This window comes from Bos indicus, chromosome 20 (genome assembly GCF_029378745.1).
Source record: "Bos indicus isolate NIAB-ARS_2022 breed Sahiwal x Tharparkar chromosome 20, NIAB-ARS_B.indTharparkar_mat_pri_1.0, whole genome shotgun sequence".
NCBI lineage: Eukaryota > Metazoa > Chordata > Mammalia > Artiodactyla > Bovidae > Bos > Bos indicus.
The window spans coordinates 16,839,947-16,859,995 of record NC_091779.1 but is presented as its reverse complement, the minus strand read 5'-3'; the positions used below and the strand labels follow the sequence as shown (position 1 = coordinate 16,859,995).

Genomic DNA, 20,049 nt, shown 5'->3' with positions numbered 1-20,049 from the left:
CCAGGGGATCTTCCCGACCCAGGAATGGAGCCTGTGTCTCCAGTGTCTCCTGCATTGCAGGCAGAGTCTTTATCTGCTGAGCCATCAGGAAGTCACCACACAGAGAGAGTTTTTTTTTTTCTTGTGATGAATTTTAAGATTTACTCTTTTAGCAACTTTGAAATACGCAGTGCAGTATTATTAACTGTAGTTGCCAAGTTGTACATCATATCCCCATGACTTATTTTACATTATAACTGCAAGTTTCTACTTTTTCTTTTTAACTCCCTTTACCTGTTCCACATCTCCCCCCATGTTTATTTTATTCTTTGTTTTCTCATTTGTTTACTAATCTTACGGAAGTCACTGTTAAGCTTAAAAACACTTTTATTGAAGTGTAATAAAAATGTGCTTAAAAAGTGCACACACGAAGGGTACACTTTGAATGTTTGTAGTGTACACACCTGTGTAACTCCCACTTAGAACTGGGTAGAACTAGCACCTCAGAAACTTCCCTTCTGCCCCTTCACAGTCACCTCTACACCCTCCTCAAAGATCTGCCATTTCTCACCCTAGATTAGTTTTTACCTGTTGGAGTTGGTGATGGACAGGGAGGCCTGGCGTGCTGCGATTCATGGGGTCGCAAAGAGTCAGACATGATTGAGCGACTGAACTGAACTGAACTGAACTAACTTGATACAAATGGAAGTAAAAGTCATAGTATGTTCTCTTCTGTGTCTGACTTGTATCCAGTATTATAATTATGAGATTTGCCCATGTAGTTGCGAGTGGCAGTAATTTGCTCTTTTATGTAGAAGTACAGCATCCCATTTTAGGAATATATTACCATTATCTGTCCATTCTGCTGTTGATGGGTATGAAGGTTGTTTGTAGTTTTTGACTGTCAAAGATAATGCTTCTTTGAAAAATCTTTTACATGTCTCGTTGCATATGTTTGAATTTTACTGTTATTTATGATGATCAGGTGTATTGTTGTGTATTATTGTTGTTCAGTCACTAAGTCATGTCTGACTATTTGTGACCCCATGGATTGCAGCACACCAGGCTCCTCTGTCCTCCATTATTTCCTGGAATTTGCTAACATTCATGTCCATTGAGCCAGTGATGGCACCCAATCATCTCATCCTCTGTCGCCCTCTTCTGCCTTCAGTCTTTCTCAGCATCAGGGTCTTTTTCAATGAGTTGGCTTTTTGCATCAGGTGACCAAAGTATTGGAGCTTCAGCATCAGCATCAGTCCTTCCAATGAATATTCAGGGTTGATTTCCTTTAGGATTGACTGGTTTGGTCTCCTTACAGTCCAAGGGACTCTCAAGAGCCTTTTCTAGCACCATAATTGAAAAGCATCAATTCTTTGGTGCTCAGCCTTCTTTGTGGTGCAACTTGCACATCCATACACATCTGCTGGGAAAACCATAGCTTTGACTATACAGACCTTTGTTGGCAAAGTAATGTCTCTTCTTTTTAATACGCTCTCTAGGTTTGTTATAGTTTTTCTTCCAAGGAGCAGATGTCTTTTAATTTGCAGTGGTATCATCTGCATATCTGAGATTATTGATTTTTCTCCAAGCAATCTTGGTTCCAACTTGTGATTCATCCAGCCTGGCATTTTGCATGATGTACTCCGAATTTAAGTTAAAGAAGCAGGGTGACAATATACGGCCTTGATGTACTCCTTTTCCCAGTTTTGAACCAGTCCATTGTTCCATGTCCAGTTCTAACTGTTGCTTCTTGAACTGCATACAGATTTCTCAGGAGACACATATACTCTTCTGGTATTCCCATCTCTTTAAGAATTTTCCACAATTTGTTATGATCCACACAGTCAAAGGCTTTAGCATATTCAATGAAGTGGAAATAAATATTTATCTTGAACTCTCTTGCTTTCAGCTTTCGTAGATACTATCAGTTAGTTCTGTAAGCTGTTTTTACCAGTTTGCCCTTCCACTACTCATGTAGCATGAGTGTTGACATTTGCTCCACATTCTCACCATAGTTGGTCTGGTTTGTTTCATTTTAGTCATGCTGGTGTGCTTGAAAATTTTTGCATTTTCCTGATAGACGGTGAGTACTTTTTTCATATACTTACTAGTCTCAAGACAGTTCCAGAAAAACATCTACTTTTGCTCTCCTGACTATGCCAAATTTGACTCTGTGGATCACAACAAACTGGAAAATCCTTAAAGAGATGGGAATACCAGACCACCTTACCTGCCTCATGAGAAACCTATATGCAGGTTGAGAAACAACAGTTAGAACTGGACATGGAACAATGGACTGGTTCTAAATTGGGAAAGGAGTATATCAAGGCTATATACTGTCACTCTGCTTATTTAACTTATATGCAGAGTACAGCATGCGGAATGCTGGATTGGATGAAGCACAGGCTGGAATCAAGATTGCCAGGAGAAATATCAATAACCTCAGATATGCAGATGACACCACCCTTATGGCAGAAAGTGAAGAGGAACTAAAGAGTTTCTTGATGAAGGTGAAAGAGGAGAGTGAAAAAATTGGCTTAAAACTCAACATTCAAAAAACGAAGATCATGGCATCTAGTCCCATCACTTCATGGCAAATAGATGGGGAAACAATGGAAACAGTGACAGACTATTTTCTTGGGTTCCAAGATCACTGCAGATGGTGAGTTTAGCCATGAAATTAAAAGACGCTTGCTCCTTGGAAGGAAACTATGGCAAACCTAGACAGCATATTAAAAAGCAGAGACATTCCTTGGCTGACAAAGGTCCGTCTAGTCAAGGCTATGGTTTTTCCAGTAGTCATGTATGGGTGTGAGAGTTGGACTATAAGGAAAGCTGAGTGCCAAAGAATTGATGCTTTCGAACTATGGTGTTGGAGAAGACTCTTAAGAGTCCCTTGAACTGCCAAGGTGATCAAACCAGTCAATCTTGGAAGTCAGTCCTGAATATTCACTGGAAGGACTGATATTGAAGCTGAAGCTCAAATAGTTTGGCCACCTGATGTGAAGATTCATGGGGTCGCCAAGAGTCGGACATGACTGAGCGACTGATCTGATCTGATCTGATGTGAAGAACTGACTGATTGGAAAAGACCTTGATGCTGGGAAAGATTGAAGCCAGGAGGAGGTTGGGACAACAGAGGATGAGATGGTTGGATGGCATCACCGACTCGATGGACATGAGTTTGAGCAAGCTCCTGGAGTTGGTGATCGACAGGGACACCTGGCGTGCTGCAGTCCATGGGGTCAGAAAGAGTCGAGCTCGACTGAGGGACTAAACTGACTGGACTGGTACTTAGTAGTCATTTGGAGCTTCTCTTTTGTGAAGGACCTGCCATTTGCACATCTAAAAAAATGGAACTATCTTATTGATTTATGAGACTTTATATATATATTTAGGGCTTCCCTGGTGGCTGAGAGGTTATATATTATATATATATATATATATATATATATATATATATATATATATATATGGGTAGAAGTCTTTTGTTGAATATATGTAGTGAAAATATCTTTGCCTGTTTCATGACTTGCTTGTTCACTTTCTTACTGGTATCTTTTGATGAAACTCAGTATTAAGTTCAGTTTAGCTACCTTCTTTTTGTAATTCATTCTTTTGGGATCTGTTTACAAAGTTTTTGCTCAACACAAAGTCATGAAAGTATGTTTTCTGCTAGAAGCTTTGTTTTACTTTTCAGGTTTTGGTGTATGATCTGTCTGTCATTTCTGTGTAAGGTAAAGATGTGAATAGGGCAGCCCATGTCTTTTTTCCCTATCGCATTTCAGTGGCACTTTACACGTAGGGGTCTGCTTTTGGATTTCTCTGCTTTGTCCTGTTGGCCTATTTGTCTGTCATTGGTTTAGGTATTGTACTTTATCAGGCTTAATGTACTTTTAATTACTTTTTTGGATTTAATTTTACTGTCCTTTTTCTAGCTTTTTTAAATAGAAGCTTAGGTAATTTTCTGTTTTTCTTCTATATGCATTTAAAACATTAAGGCTTTTTTTTTTTTTATAATCGTGACTTTAGTTCAGTTTCATAAGCCTCAATATGTAGTATTTTCATTACCATTTAGTCAAAAATATTTTAACATTTTGATTTCTTTTGAGACCCATGGGTTATATCATGTAATTTCCAAACATGTGGGACTTTTTTTGTTTTCTGTTAATGATTTCATTCTTTGGACTATGCTGTCTTATTTTATGATCCCAACATATGGTATGTTGGTAAATGCTCTATATGCATTTGTAAAGCATGTATGTTTGCTGTTGTGGCTTGTAATGTTTTATTATATTTATCAGTTAGGTCAAATTTGTTAATTATGTTATTCAAATCCTTTATATTATTACTGATTTTGTGCCACTTTTTCATCAGTTACCAAGAGAAGTACATTCATCTTCAAATATAACTATAGCCTTGGTCTTCATTGTCACATAGCCTTATTTTCAGGTGTCTCTTCTGTGTCTATGTTCAGAATTTTCTCTTCCTATAAATGGCACCGATCATTGGATTAGGGCCTACTCTAATCCAGTATGACCTAATTTTAGCGTGATTGCATCTGCAAAGCCCTTACTTCCAAATAAGGTCACATTCACAGGTATTTGGGGTTAGAACTTGAACATACCTTTTGGTGGGGTGTGAGGCACATTTCAACTCAACAGATGCCTTAAAACATTTTAAAAAATTGTATGCAACTTTTATAGCTGATTTTTGGGGAGTGATTCATTCAATACAAGCTACTTTTATCATAGCCAGAATAGAAAACCTTAAAATGAAGGGTTTAAAATTTAATTTTAAAATAAAACATTCATATAGTTCAGAATAGGTACAGTCTTATACAGTGGATATTTGCCTTCTCTGCCCTTTTGCTGTCTAGTTGCCTTCCTCATTTGCAGACAAAATTGTTAGTGTTATGTTCAGCCTTTTAAGACACGGCTTCTCTAGTTGTGGACTGTAGGCTCTAGAGCACATGGACTCAGTTGTGGACTCTGGCATCTTAGTTCCACCAAGGGTCGAACCCAGGCCCCCTGCTTTGGGAGCACAGAGCCTTATCCACTGGATTACCAGGGAAGTCCCCGAAAGATTTTAAACTACTTGATTTAACAAGTTTTCCATACCAAGCATTCTCTTATTTCTGACCCTCTCTTCCACATAGAATTTTGTAAAGAAGTCAGTGTAAGAGTAGTATTTACTCATAGATTTTTTTTTTTAAGCCAGACATTAAATGTTTTGGTCAGCAGCTGTTTTTATATCAGTAGAAGCAGACATCAGAATATCACGTTCTTTAGTCTAGATTTGTCTCTATTTCCTAATAGTTTTTGCACTATTTTGTGCTTCCTATTTATTCAGCTGTGAAGGAAGTTTGAATTAACCTGATGTGTCAGTATACAAGTAATGGAAATAATTCTGTTTAATTACCCGAACAAGCAGGGACACATTGTTTGAAAGACTTTTTATTGTTAAGATTCTCAGTCATGCTTACCTGCATTCATTATTTTGCGGCGTTCTCTTGCATAATAAACATGTCTTTTTACAGTGCTCTCTCAGAGGAGGAGAAGTCTACCTTGCGTGCAGGGCTAATCACCAACTTCAATGAACCGATAAACCAGGTTAGTGAGAAAATGAGCGCCAACTGTTCTTTTTTTCCCGTGGTTTTTTTGCTTCTTTTCCAAACTAACTTTGGTTCTTTGCTTTAAAAATAAAATTTTATTAAATAATGGTCATTTGTGATGTGTATATACACTTCTCTGATGGTTTTTAAATTTTGAGATCCAATTCTAGCTGTGAAGAATTTTGATTAGATTTGGCTCTTACTGATTTAAAACTCAGAATCATTTGAAGATACACCTGTATATTTTTTAACTTCTCAGTTTTTGAGCCAATATTGAAAGTATCTCTCTACATATTCTGATTTTTTTTTAAAGATTTGTTTTGTTTTTTATTTTTGGCTGTGCTAGGTCTTCTTTGCAGTGCGCAGGCTTCTCAATGAAGTGGCTTCTCTTGTTGCAGAGCCCGGGCTTTAGGCATGCAGGACTCAGTAGTTGTGGCTCGTGAGCTCTAGAGCACTGGCTCAGAATTTGTGGTGCGTGGACTTAGTTGCTCCATGGCATGTGGCCTCTTCCCGGGCCAGGAATCGAACCCATTTCCCCTGTGTTAGCAGGCAGATTCCCCACCACTAGGCTACCAGGGAATCCCAGACTTCTGATTTTTGTCTGTTTCCTTCATCACATTTTCACTTCTTACTACTCTGTGGGGGATAGATAGTGGATTATATAGTTTTATTTTTTCTTTCCCTTTTAGTGAGATTTTTCTTTTAAGAATAAAATAAGTTTGCTTATGATACAAAAATTCTATTTTCTAAGTTACTGTTTCTTACATTTGATTCTTTTGATTTGACTATTAAAGCACATTGTATTAGGAGGTGTATCCAGTGTAGTTTTATCTAAACCTACTTATATGATCCGAGTTCTATTTTTTTTTTTTGCAGTTTCTCAGCTAAGGAGATTTGATGGAAGTTGGAGAGGAACAGAGTTACTCTCTGTGGGGAAGGAGGTGGTCGTCATGGAGGGGCTTGGGTGATTGAGGGTGAACCATTGCTTAGATGTTCTGTCAACCAGTATTTGGGAAACTCTGATCTGAACAAATATCACTATGTGAATACCTAATACTGATATTCATTTCCACTCTTAGATCAGTGGCTCTCAAAGTTTACATCCTTAGAACTTCCTTATACTGCTGAAATAAAACATGGAAGAGTTATATATGTTGATGTTTATTGTATTAGAAATTAAAATTGATAAACCTAAAATATATTGTTTATTAATATGGACTGAATTTTAAAAAGTGAACGGTAGCTATTTCCCCAAACAATAAGTATTTAATGAAGAGAGTAACATTGTTCTGCATTTTTGCATATCTTTTTACTGTCTGACTACTTAAAAAATGTCTAGAATTTCAAATATATCTAGTATTTAACTAAGTTGTGATGTTATTTTAGAAGTTATATGATGAAAATCTAGCTCCACAATGGTATATTACTGGGAAAGGACAGACCTCACAGAAAAGATCCTAGGCCCCCCAGGGTTCCATAGACCACACGTTGAGAGCTACTGTCTTAAACATTTGTTCAGTGAAATCTTACTTATTTTTGTTAAATGTATGAGTAACTAAAAAGGGAATTTTCAGCTGTGAACATATTCCTTACCTTTTGCTTTAATTTCATGTTTATTTCTGAAAGTTAATTTTTTTCCCTTTAGATTGCAACTCAGATTGCAGTGCTGATTGCAAAAGTTGCTCGATTGGATTGTCCTCGACAGTGGCCTGAACTGATTCCCACTCTTATAGAATCTGTGAAAGTCCAAGATGATCTTCGACAACACAGAGCATTACTTACCTTCTATCATGTTACCAAGACTCTGGCGTCTAAACGACTGTCTGCTGATAGAAAACTGTTTTATGATGTAAGTGACTTAATGGAATTAAATTTGATAATGAAAACTGTGCTATTTGTATTGAAATCATAATGAAAACTGTGCTACTTGTATTAAAATGTAATTTTACCTCTAGATATCTTACTGATGGATTATTAATTCTTTCTAATTGACCTCAAAAGGGTCATATTAATAGGTAACATCTGAAAGGTTTTAAGCTGGATTGTGATATGACCAGTAAGGTCACTTAGTTGCCAATGAGGGGGGTTAATTGGTGGAGAACAGTCTGAAGGCAGAAAGACTGGTTTGAGGCTACTGAAGTTGTGTTCAGATGCAATGATAAAGCTCTCAAAGGAAGAAGTGATAAAGAGAACATTTAGGAGCATATAGAGGTGAGATTTAGAAAGTTAAAATTGACATGCCTGGGTAATTGGTGGATATAGGAAGCAGTCTGACACAATTGGTGATGTCTTTCGGTGTTTTAGTTCTATTCATTGAAAAAACTCTTTCTTCCCTTCATTCAGTTGCTTTGGTGTTTTTGTATTTCATTGTTTTGAACTACTGGAACAGCGATTTTCATATTTTTCAGCATAACATTTTAAACTGTACCAGATAACAATGGGAGTCTCCAGGTTTTGTTTTTGGCTACACTGTGGCTTGTGGGATTTTAGTTTCTTACTCAGGGATTGAACGTGGGTCCTTGGCAGTGAGAGCATGGAGTCCTAACCACTGGACCAACAGGAATTCCCTCCAAGTATTTTTAACAGTGTTCTTGCTTACCTTTGGAATCCTTGCTTTGAGGATATGGCTTAGGAATTTGAATTTTTAATAGGCTCCCCAGGTTATTCTTAAGACACCAAAGTTTAAACCAGAACCATATTATGTCCTCTTTACTTTTAACCCAGTAGGTGTAAATAGCTAATTTTCTGTTTATCTGAGGATACTGAGTGTAAAAGAAATTCTTCTTGTTAAAGGTTGCCTTTTAAATCCTTGTCACTTTTACTTGATGTCTAATAAGGACTAAAGAAATGGACATTTTATCTTTTCAAGTCTTTCTGTGAATTTCTTGTTGACTTTTCTCACTTTTATTCCCATCTTAGTCCCCTTCACTTTTATGTAGAAGTTTTAATGTGTGTAAGATTCTGGGTTACAATTACTCTTTATTGAAGGGTCCCCTTCTATAGAAGTCTTACTTCTTGGTTTGGCTTTTTCAAGTTATACTCTCCTAATGTATTGCCTTGGTTTTCAGATACAATGTGTATTTAGCCTACTCTGTCTCTACAAAGTATATCTAAATTAGCCTTATTTTGTATAGCTTGTTTGGGTTAGCTTCCTGTCCACTTCAACTTTCTTGCTTGGTTTTCTTGTAGTGTGAGGCTCTTTCCTCTCCGTATAGAATGAAATATAGGTCTGCCTAGCATCTTGTACTTACATCCAGCATAGTATTTATTGCATTGTACATTACATTACAATTACATTTTAATTGTTGATTCACCGTTTCTGAGATCCACCACACTGAATTTTATGAGGGAGTACTGTAGCTCTTATTGTTACAGTTATTATTATAGTCCTACTGTCTAGCCCAGAAGAATGTACATGAGTGGATGGTGCCCAATACCTGTTAAATGAATAAACAGTAGAGGAAGAGATTTGTTCTTAAATACATTCTAGATTTCAAAATGGTATGATATAGAACTTCAAAAAGCAGGAGTTGGGGAGTATATACAAAACTCAAGATACCTGGAAAAAGTAATTGAGCTTAGCACCGTTTATTTTTGAATGGAGTAGCTGAACCTGGAAACATGGAACACAGCAGGGAATAGGATGGAAATCTTGTCTGATGGGGTTGGGGAACAAGAAGTGTAGTTTATTAAAGGTAGCATATGTAGGAAGATATTATGATAAAGAGCAAGTTTGCTAGTTAAACAGCCCAATTATTTTGGTAATCTGAAGTGTGGGAAAATCTTTTTAATAATGTGGTTACTTTAATGCTAAGATGGTCCTTATGTACTAAATTAGTTTCCCACATAAAGAAGTGTAAGGTCATAGTTGAGCTACTTGATATGACAAAATAGTTCATGGTACATTTAATCCCTACTGTTTCACCTGTCCCAGCAATTTTTTTTCCCAGCGTGTTTTCCTTCCACCTTAAAATAAATTAAGTTCTTTTCATGGGTGACAGATAATCAAATCAACAGTAGTAGCTGTTTGCAGTAATGAAATTGAGCTTGATTTGACACAAAGGGGATTCATTTTCTAGAAAATTACATGCTTTTCATACAAACATGAATATAAAAAAGTTGACATTAAGTACAGTTAAAATCTAAATTTAGTCTATGAAAGCCAGGAAATTTAGGTCACAGATAGTAATTCTAATATAATTGTAAATGTATTAACCAAATAATATCTTATAGATGTGGTGTGTAACCCACAAAGGTACCTGCTATGGTAAGTGAAGTAATCCAAATCTAAAAAAAAATGAAGAAAAAATTTTTTGAAAGCAAGTGTATTTCACTTGTGTTTAGCAATATGGGTTAACAATTATGAGAAGACCTGGCTCCTAGTCAAGAATGTTTCTTTGTACTGAGCAGTTTTGGAATTTTGAGCAAGGTATTTGTACTTTATGATTCTTTAAATTTGTCTTTTAATTATAAAGTTGTGTGATTCTGTGAATTTATAATTTTTATTATTCTGAGTAAATCTTTATAAACACCATTAAAGTTTGAGATGGACATTTTAGTTTAGTTTTAGTGTAATTTAAATATTGATTTTGTGTTTTTAATTGCTTTTTTCCTAGAAGCCAAGACCTTTGTACATTTAGTTTTATTTTTTCTTTTTCACTATTTTCTTAGCAGTTAAGTTCTTAACCTACTGACTTTATCACATACTTTGCTGTTCAATTTTGGCATATAACCAGTGAAATGGTTTTCTTACTTAAGGACATTTCAAATGAACTCTAGTTGTGAAAACAATTCAATAGCCTCCATATATTTTTCACTCATATTTACCAGTTCTTAAGGTGTTGCCACATTTACTTTTCCTCTTGAAGCAAATCTTGATATGTCATTTTACCCAATACTATTTAGAGTATGAATCTCAAAAAAGGACATATTCCATAACCAGTTTTTATTTTTAATTTTTTAAGTTTGGATATTAGGAATTAATCTTAAATTCTTACTTCCCCTCGAGAGTGAGTCAACAGATTGCCTACTGAGGTATGTATGATACTGAAGAACATGAAAGACACAACTAGTCATCTACTGACATGGGAAAAATCATAAGACACAAATCTCCAAAGGTCATTTAGTAACTTTTTAAAATCTGCCATACTGTATTACATTGTTGTTATAGTCAAAGCTAAAATTCAGCAAAAATTAAAAAGCTGAAGGATTTATGATGAATAATGTTCCCACTAATAGCATATATATTTGCATGATGAGGATAAGAGAAAACTGTGCAGCGAGATGAAGTCAGATTACGATACTACTGAATAGTCTTCCTGATGAGTGTTTTATGAATAAACTAACCAAAGAGATCCACATAGCTACTTTGGGATGGGCTGATTGGCATAAGATAGCTAACTCAGCCTCATAAAAGAAATTTTCATCCTTATTCCTTATAAATTTATAATTTCATGTTTGGTTCTGTGGGAAAGTTCTCAAATAGTTAAAGTTTTGAGTGTTAAATTTGAGAATGCCAAGGTGCCACTTATACTGTATAGCTCACACCTTCGGGAAATTTACAGAATAGTGAAATTTATTTAAAATGTAAATGTGTGTTTATAAGCAAATCATTAAGTAGGTTAAATTCATCATTTTCAGTTTTGGGTGATTCTAAATGCTGTTTCTAAGTCTTGTCTCTTGCTTTGCCTAATTTCAGATTGCCTTTTAAACACATTGTTTAAAGAATGACTCCTACGATCCATAGAGTCATTTCTGCTATGAACCTGTGTGGGGATTTGAGAGAGAGAGAGAGAGAGTGTGTGTGTGTGTGTGTGTCTCTGTGTGTGTGTGTGTGTGTCTGTGTCTAGGCTTAGATAAATATGAGGGAAAGAGGAAACTTTTGGTGGAAGCTTTAATCAAGGAAAGACTCAAGATGACTAGCTTGATCAAAAAAAAAAGAATTATGCACTAAACAGAACAGGAGATTTTGAGTAAAGTATAGTTTATCCTTTCTGTTTGATTCACAAGGACTCTTGTCTGGGTCCTAGGAAGATCAGACCAGATCAGTCGCTCAGTCGTGTCCGACTCTTTGCGACCCCATGAATCGCAGCACGCCAGGCCTCCCTGTCCATCACCAACTCCCGGAGTTCACTGAGACTCACGTCCATCAAGTCAGTGATGCCATCCAGCCATCTCATCCTCTGTCGTCCCCTTCTCCTCCTGCCCCCAATCCCTCCCAGCATCAGAGTCTTTTCCAATGAGTCAACTCTTCGCATGAGGTGGCCAAAGTACTGGAGTTTCAGCTTTAGCATCATTCCTTGCAAAGAAATCCCAGGGCTGATCTCCTTCAGAATGGACTGGTTGGATCTCCTTGCAGTCCAAGGGACTCTCAAGAGTCTTCTCCAACACCGCAGTTCAAAAGAATCAATTCTTCAGTGTTCAGCCTTCTTCACAGTCCAACTCTCACATCCATACATGACCACAGGAAAAACCATAGCCTTGACTAGATGAACCTTTGTTGGCAAAGTAATGTCTCTGCTTTTGAATATGCTGTCTAGGTTGGTCATAACTTTCCTTCCAAGGAGTAAGCATCTTTTCTTTTCATGGCTGCAGTCACCATCTGCAGGTCTAGGAAAGGGGACTCTTAAAGCATTGCTGAGTTATACTTTGTTTTTTACCCATCTCTGTATCCATCTGACAAATATGTGAGTTGCTACTCTGCTAGTCACTATTGGAGAAGGCGATGGCACCCCACTCCAGTACTCTTGCCTGGAAAATCCCATGGACGGAGGAGCCTGGTGGGCTGCAGTCCATGGGGTCGCGAAGAGTCAGACACGACTGAGCGACTTCACTTTCACTTTGCACTTTCATGCACTGGAGAAGGAAATGGCAACTCACTCCAGTGTACTTGCCTGGAGAATCCCAGGGACGGAGGAGCCTGGTGGGCTGCCGTCTATGGGGCTGCACAGAGTCGGACATGACTGAAGCGACTTAGCAGCAGCAGCAGCAGCAGTAGCAGTAGTCACTCCATTGGATGCCTGAGCTGCAGCTGTGAGCAAAGGTAGGATCACAAATAGAGAGGAGGGTGTTTTCACCTCCTCCTCCCTCACGTTGAGTTCATACTCTGTATACCTGAGAGCATTGTCTAGGCATCAGTAACTAAGGACAGCCTTATGGCTGTTACTAAGTTTAGAGGTCTTGAGGAATCTTGGAGCTGGGTCAGGTAACTTGTGTTGAGTAGGCAGGCACTGATTGGTTGGCCTAGACCTGCCTTTTCGGGGAGCGCTGAGCCCAGAACCTATTTCTAAGTTTTGGTTTGCTGCCTTGGGACTTAGCATGAGTGACTTCATCTTGGGCCTAATCTGGTTACCTTAGCATACGTAATCATTTAACTTTTATCATATAATATGCATAAAAATGGTAATTTAATATGATTTAATGTTGTTCAGTTGCTCAATTGTGTCCAACTCTGTGACCCTATGGACTGCAGCACACCAGGCTTCTCTGTACCTCACCATCTCCCAGAGCTTGCTCAAACTCAGGTCCATTGAGTCAGTGATGCCATCCGGCCATTTCGTCCTGTTGAGATGATATAATATAATTAAATATTTGTAGCCAATTTTCTACATTTAAAAAAATACATTATTACAATTGGTTTGTTTGAGCCAGAAAAATGAGTATGGTTGATACATCACATTTGGTCATGTTTCTTAAGTGTCTTTAAAGTTAGAATAGCATTCATTCTTTGTGTGTGTGTGTGTGTGTGTGTGTGTACGTGTGCACATCATTGACATGTTGTTAATTATCTTGTTGAGTAGAGTTAGGTTAAGCAAGTTTTGAGAGTTCCAGTTTGTGGCTAATTTTTATTGCCCCGCTATTAGTTACAAATTACAAGACTTTGATTTAAACATTTTTTGGTGCTCATTTTTTTTAGGGGAAAATTGGTCCTGAAGCTAAAAAGTTTAAGAATATCTAAAGTACTAAAATAAAATTTGCTATATTGGTTTGTTTTTGATACTAAAGGAATCAAGTCTGTGTGTTTCTCAGACTTAAGAAGCTACTAAGTAAGCAGTCAGTGGGTGGCACTGTTCCTTCTGGTTTAGAAAAAGAAAAATACAAGTATTTGGGATTTTCATGGACCAATACCTAAAATGTTTTATTAAATAGCTTATTTTTTTTATTGTCTAACTGAATATTTCCTACCCCTCTATATTTTCTTGGAGAAAATGTAGAAATATTTTAATCCCTTCTACTTGTCCTCTATTATTTTCTCTTTTCCAGATAAGCCTTCTGTGAGCATTTATCAGCTTGTATTTTCTGGAGCAGATAGAAGCCTGTGAAAGACTTGTGTTTACAAGATAGTTAATAGTATTCCTTCCCAAATTCTTGTGGTTTCTTCCTTCTTTGTCTTTCCACCTCCTTTTACCCTTGGGCTGAGAGCATAGTGCTATATTGCTTCTTCATTCTAATCATCCCTGTTTGTGCAGAGCCTTTTTGTAGACTAGCTAAAAAGAATTAGGAATTGGGACTGTAACAGCTGACTAATGCTTAAAGTAGGTGCTTAGCTCCAGAACTGGAACCTGAAACAAAGGAGAATATTACAGTTTTTTCATACTACTATTTCTTTCTTGATTTCTGTCACAAATGCTGTGTGCCTTCACACTAAAAACAGTGACTGAAGCAATAGGGGTTGGATGACTCCAGTTCAAGCTGTGGGATGCCGCTTTGCTGAGAAGCCAATTCTAGACTGTAACTAAGTGGTTTTATATCTGCAGTTCTGTTCTGGGGGAGATTCTAGGGGTGGGATAGGATACCTTATACCTTATCAGAACCCAGGAAACCATGAGAAACTAACAGAGGAAATAGGGGGGGTTGAGTAGAGATGGTGTTCTACCAGTTGCTTATAAGCCTTTCATCCTCTTGTGTTCCAGGAGGGTTACAGGGTGTTCTGCCCGTACTCATTAGCTGAGGTTTAAGCCTTTGCCTGTGTAGATAGGTGCAAAGTTACAAGGGGTATGGTGAAGGTGTTTTTCTGTATCTGGAAGCCTAGGCCTTTAAAATTACTGCATTAAAATAATAGAAGTGGAATTTGACTTTATCATAGAAATGTCATATTTACAGGATTGCATTTCTGACTGGTTTCTGATGCCTGATCTTATTATAAGTAGTTTCATTAGTTGAAATGACGTATCTCAAATAAGAAAAAATCATTCTGAAGTGTGCTAATGATCACTAGTCAGTTGCACTTTCACTAAATTTTTATTTAAAGCAAATGGCCATGTAGGCTGAGGTGGATTGCTCTTAGACTTTCTGGAAAAAACTTGAAAATACCACTGGAGTGTGGTTCTCATTTTGAGTCAGGATTTCAAATACTGGTACATATTAATATGTTCTTGGCTTTAAATACTCCAAACCTGGTGGGTAGAATTGGCAGAATGCAGAAATTTAACTCCTTTGTATTTCTTAGTGTATTGATTTATCTGGTAAACTCAGTGATAGTCCGTAAGTCAAGTGTTTTTAAAGCCAAGTGTTACAACTGTTAATAATAGTGGAAGAAAATAAAAGAGTAAAGATTGGAAATATAAAACTGCAGTGCAGGCATTAGGCTAAGTAATATTTCAAGAAACTAATAGCATTTGCAGGGGGTGGCGTGTTTATGTATGTGTGTTTATAATGGCAGCAGTGTAAACCACTTCCTGCTGGGCATTGTGACTAAAAAATCAGACGTGTGCGTTGTGACTAAAAAAGTTAGACGTGTTGCTATAAGTGATTCTTGACTTTTGAATTTTGTTGAAAATGTATTACTATGTAGGTCTAATGATTAGTGGAATCTGTAATAATATTGTGAACAAATTTGTTGATATCTTTGCAGTTAGCTTCTGGAATTTATAGTTTTGCCTGCTCTCTGTGGAATCACCACACAGACACATTCCTTCAACAAGTTTCTTCTGGCAATGAAGCTGCAGTTCTAAGTTCACTTGAACGAACTCTACTATCCTTGAAAGGTACTATTAAGCTTGACATGTTTATTTTTGAAACAGCATACCTCAGAATAGTGGCCAAACAGTTCCTCTCTATAGATTTTCTGTTTCCAGTTGCACTAGTAGAAGAATAAAGGGTTAATATTTCCCTCAGAGACAAGGGCTCTTGTGTTTTTCTTTTGTAAGAGTAGCTCTTCTACTTTGTCTAATCCATGAGAGTACACAGGGTTCAAATGGTTAGTTTTAAGTTACACTCACATTACTGGCCATGGTTCTGAATACATACCTTTCAAACACTCGCACTTCTTTTTTGCTTCATTTTTCATTCTGGGCTACTGCCATTCATGCCAACTTTCGTAAACTTCTGTCCTCAAGGCTTAGTTGAGCTCTGTCTCCCAGCTTTCTTTCCTGAGAACTCATCTTTCTCGTTTGTACTTAGATTTTAGAAACTGCTTGTTGGGGTGCTTTGTTGGCCTGTGTTTTCTGATGCTTTGCTTATGGGCATCCCCCTCGCATATATCTCTTTCACTTCCTTGAGCTGAGCTTATCTTTGTGCATGTATTCTAAGGTTCCTTTCCTTTCTAACATTCACCATCATTTCATTCTTTGTCTTCCTTCTGCTCTGGTTGCTTGAGGCTCTTTTGTGTTTCTTAGTTTAAACTCAAGCGGCCTTTATTTTTCTTACTATGGCTCATTTTGCATTCTCTGCTTTATTTGTAAGCTCTTTTGTCATACTCACCCTGGTACCTTACAGGGGCATTGCTTTAGTGCCTCACTTGTGTTAAGCAGACAGTGGACGCACAAACCCCAAGCTGTCAACACATTTTGATGTGGACAGACGTGAAATCATTTTAAAGGACTGTTGATATGTAAAATCCAATCCATTGTACAGGTGGTTTTACAAGTGAATGAGATGGTTTTGTCAAAACCAGGGAGGAAACAATTAAAAAGCCTTAGAAATGTTAACTCAGAATTAGAGAAATTGATATATAAGATTAGATACACAAGTGAAAGTGAAAGTCGCTCAGTCATGTGCGACTCTTTGTGACCCCATGCAGTCCATGGAATTCTCCCGGCCAGAATACTGGAGTGGGTAGCCTTTCCCTTCTCCAGGGGATCTTTCCAACCCAGGGATTGAACCCAGGTCTCCCGTGTTGCAGGCAGATTCTTTACCAGCTGAGCCACAAGAGAACTCCAAAGATACACAAAGTAGTATATAAGTAGTGTGTTTAATGACTAAGGAATTTTTCATGAATCCTTTTGATTGTTGAGTTTTCTTGTCTGACTTCAAAGCCTAACTCCTGACACAAATGTTGCCATACTAATCTATGTTAGTACGCTTTAAAGTTTTCAGCACCTCAGCATTTCAAGGTCTTAGATACTCATTTGCATTTCTAAGGCATCCTGACCTGGAGAAATCTCATAGCATTTTACTCTAAAATACTCGTCTGTCCAGGTATAAATGTCTGTTCTTTCATGACTTAAATGTACTTAGGACTAGAGCTTTGTGTCATCTTTGCCTTTATACCTGTGCATGTTTAGTGTGTTTTAGACATGTGTGTGCTCATTATTTCATTCACCATATTTACAGGTAGGTGCTTGGCACCGAGGAGACAGACATAATAAATGATTGTGCAAATACATGTAAAACGACATCGGTGATGGGGCTTTACAATGCTATGATGATTGATAATATGGTCAGAAAAGACTTCCCTGAGAAAGTGATGTTTGAACCAAAATCATAAAGGATAAATGGAAGTTGACTGGGTGATAAAAGGAGAAAGAAAAGACTGTCCCAGATAGTGTAGACCGAGGTCCTGTGATGGAAAAGATCTTGTCCACGATAAGGGATTCAACTTAAACCCTTTTCTTTCCTGTTATGATACAGTAACTTGAGTTGTATGTAATTGATAGTATGAAACCAAAGGTGTTTAGATATTTGCATTATAAATTCAATTTTAATACATTGCTTTCATTATTGTTTTTTTTATTAGAGTGTAGATTTATAATGTATTAGTTTCTGGTGTACAGCAAACTGACTCAGTTATATGTGTGTATTATTTTTATATGTTTTCTGTTACGGTTTATTATATTGAATATAGTTCCCTGTTTTATACAGTAGAACCTTACTGTTTATCTGTTTTATATATAGTAGTTTTTATCTGCTAATCTCAAACTCCTCTGATTTATCCTTCCTCCAAGTCCGTTTCCCTCAGTAACTGTAAGTTTGTTTTCTGTATCTGTGAGTCTGTTTGTGTTTTGTAAACAGGTTCATTTGTGTCATATTTTAGATTCCACGTACAAAGTGGTATCACATGGTATCTGTCTTTTTCTTTCTAACTTACTTCACTTAGTTTGATAAACTCTGGGTCCATCCATGTTGCTGCAAATGGCATTATTTCATTCTTTTTTATGGCTGAGTAGTATTCCATTGTATGTATGTATGTGTGTGTATATATATATATATGCTGTGTGTGTATGTATGTACGTGTGTGTGTACACACATATCTTTATCCGTTTTCCTACTGGTGGACATAAATGGCAGTAACCCTAACTATAATCTATCCTGAAGGTTGATTCCATGCCTTGGCTATTGTAAATAGTGCTGCTGTGAACACTGTGGCACATGTATCTTTTTGAATTAGAGTTTCTCTAGCTATATGCCCAGGAATGGGATTGCTGGATCATATGGCAACTCTTTGTTTTCTAAGGAACCTCCATATTGTTCTCCATAGTGACCGTACCAGTTTATATTCCCACCAACAGTGTGTGAGGGTTCCCTCTTCTCCACACCTTCTCTAGTATTTATTATGTGTAGACTTTTTAATCATGGCCATTCTGACTGCTGTGGTACCTTATTGTAGTTATGATTTTCATTTTTCTAATAATTAGTGATGTTGAGCATCTTTTCATGTGCCTATTGGCCATCTGTCTATTTAGGTCTTCTGCCCATTTTTTTGATTGGGTTGTTTGTTTTCTTTGTTACTGAGTTATATGATATATGAGTTATAAGAGTTGTTTGTATATTTTGGAAATTAAGCCCTAGTTAGTTGCACCATTTGCAAACATTTTCTCCTTGTCTGTAGGTTGCCTTTGCGTCTTGTTTATGGCTTCCTTTGCTGTGCAAAATCTTGTAAGTTTGATTAGGTCCCATTAATTGATTTTTGCTTTTACTTCTATTGCCTTGGGAGACTGACCTAAGAAAAAATTGATATGGTTTACGTCAAAGAATATTTGGCCTGTGTTCCCTTCTCGGAGTTTTACGGTGTTGTATGTTTAAGTCTCTAAGCTATTTTGAGTTTATTTTTGTTGATGGTGTAAGAGAGTATTCTAGCTTCATTGATTTATGTGCAGCTGTCCAGCTTTCCCAACACCACTTGTTAAAGATTCAGTGTATATTCTTGTCTCCTTTGAAGATTAATTGACAGTAGGTGTGTGGGTTACGCTGCCTTTACACTTCACCTCGTAAACACTAGCTCTTGAGTTATATAGAAAGCAGTGCGGTTTGTAAAGTTGTTTTCTTAAAGTGAAGTGACTTTAAATTTGATAGTATAAAGTGATAGTCTGATGCTGCTGTCATGCTGGTTATTACTTAATTCTGCTAGGTGTTTTGCATGTATTGTACTATTGAATCCTTTGTTAACCCTATGAGATAGGATTTATTAACCACCTTACTTTTTTTTTATAGTCGATTTACAATATTATATTTGTTTCAGGTATTCAACATAATGATTCAGAATTTTTATAGTTTGTATTCTGTTTGAGAATGTTATGCAATATGGGCTGTATTTCCTGTTGTGTATAATATATTCTTGCAGCTTATTTTATATAATAGTTTGTTCCTCTTACTCCCCTAGCCCTGTTGCCCCACCCCCTTTTCTTTCCCCACTGGCAGTCACTAGTTTGTTCTGTATTTCTGAGTTTCTTTTTTGTTGTATTCCCTGATTTGTTTTTATTTTTCATATTGTACGTATAAGTGATAATATACAGTATTTGTCTTTTTCTGTCTGACTTATTTCACTAAGCATAATACCCTCTGGGTCTATCCATATTGTTGCAGCTGGCTAAATCTCATTATTCTTCATGTCTGAATAGTATTCCATATATATCACGTCTTCTTTATTATCTGTGTAACCACATTTTATAAATGAGGAATGTAAGATAAGAGAAGTTGCCCAAAATAATACAGTTTTAGACACTGGAGCTAGGATTTCTAAGTCTAGATCTAACTTCAAATCTATTATCCTGCTTATCTTCCCATATGTATCAGTTTACTCATAAAATGTGATGCTTGTAATTGAGCACTGTAGTCTATTCCAGATTTGGAATAGAGTTTAATCGTTATATTCCTTTTGGAGATACTGCATTTTCATTAATGTACCTTAAAACTGAATGAAGCTTTTTCATCACCGTTGAGTCATACTTTATGGAATAGAAGTAACCTTCTCAACTTCAGCCTATAGGTATTATTGTAAGTGAGAAGTACTGACAATT

At 36.9% G+C, this 20,049-nt stretch overlaps 1 protein-coding gene across 1 annotated transcript in view; it reads left to right on the top strand.

The window, feature by feature from the left end:
- Positions 1–20,049, top strand: part of IPO11 (importin 11) — a 203,414-nt gene that overhangs the window by 30,913 nt on the left and 152,452 nt on the right. The window contains exons 4-6 of the mRNA XM_019982950.2: positions 5,519–5,591; positions 7,239–7,442; positions 15,447–15,579. Coding sequence (XP_019838509.1) covers positions 5,519–5,591; positions 7,239–7,442; positions 15,447–15,579 — 410 coding nt within the window. The remainder of the gene's footprint in view (positions 1–5,518; positions 5,592–7,238; positions 7,443–15,446; positions 15,580–20,049) is intronic.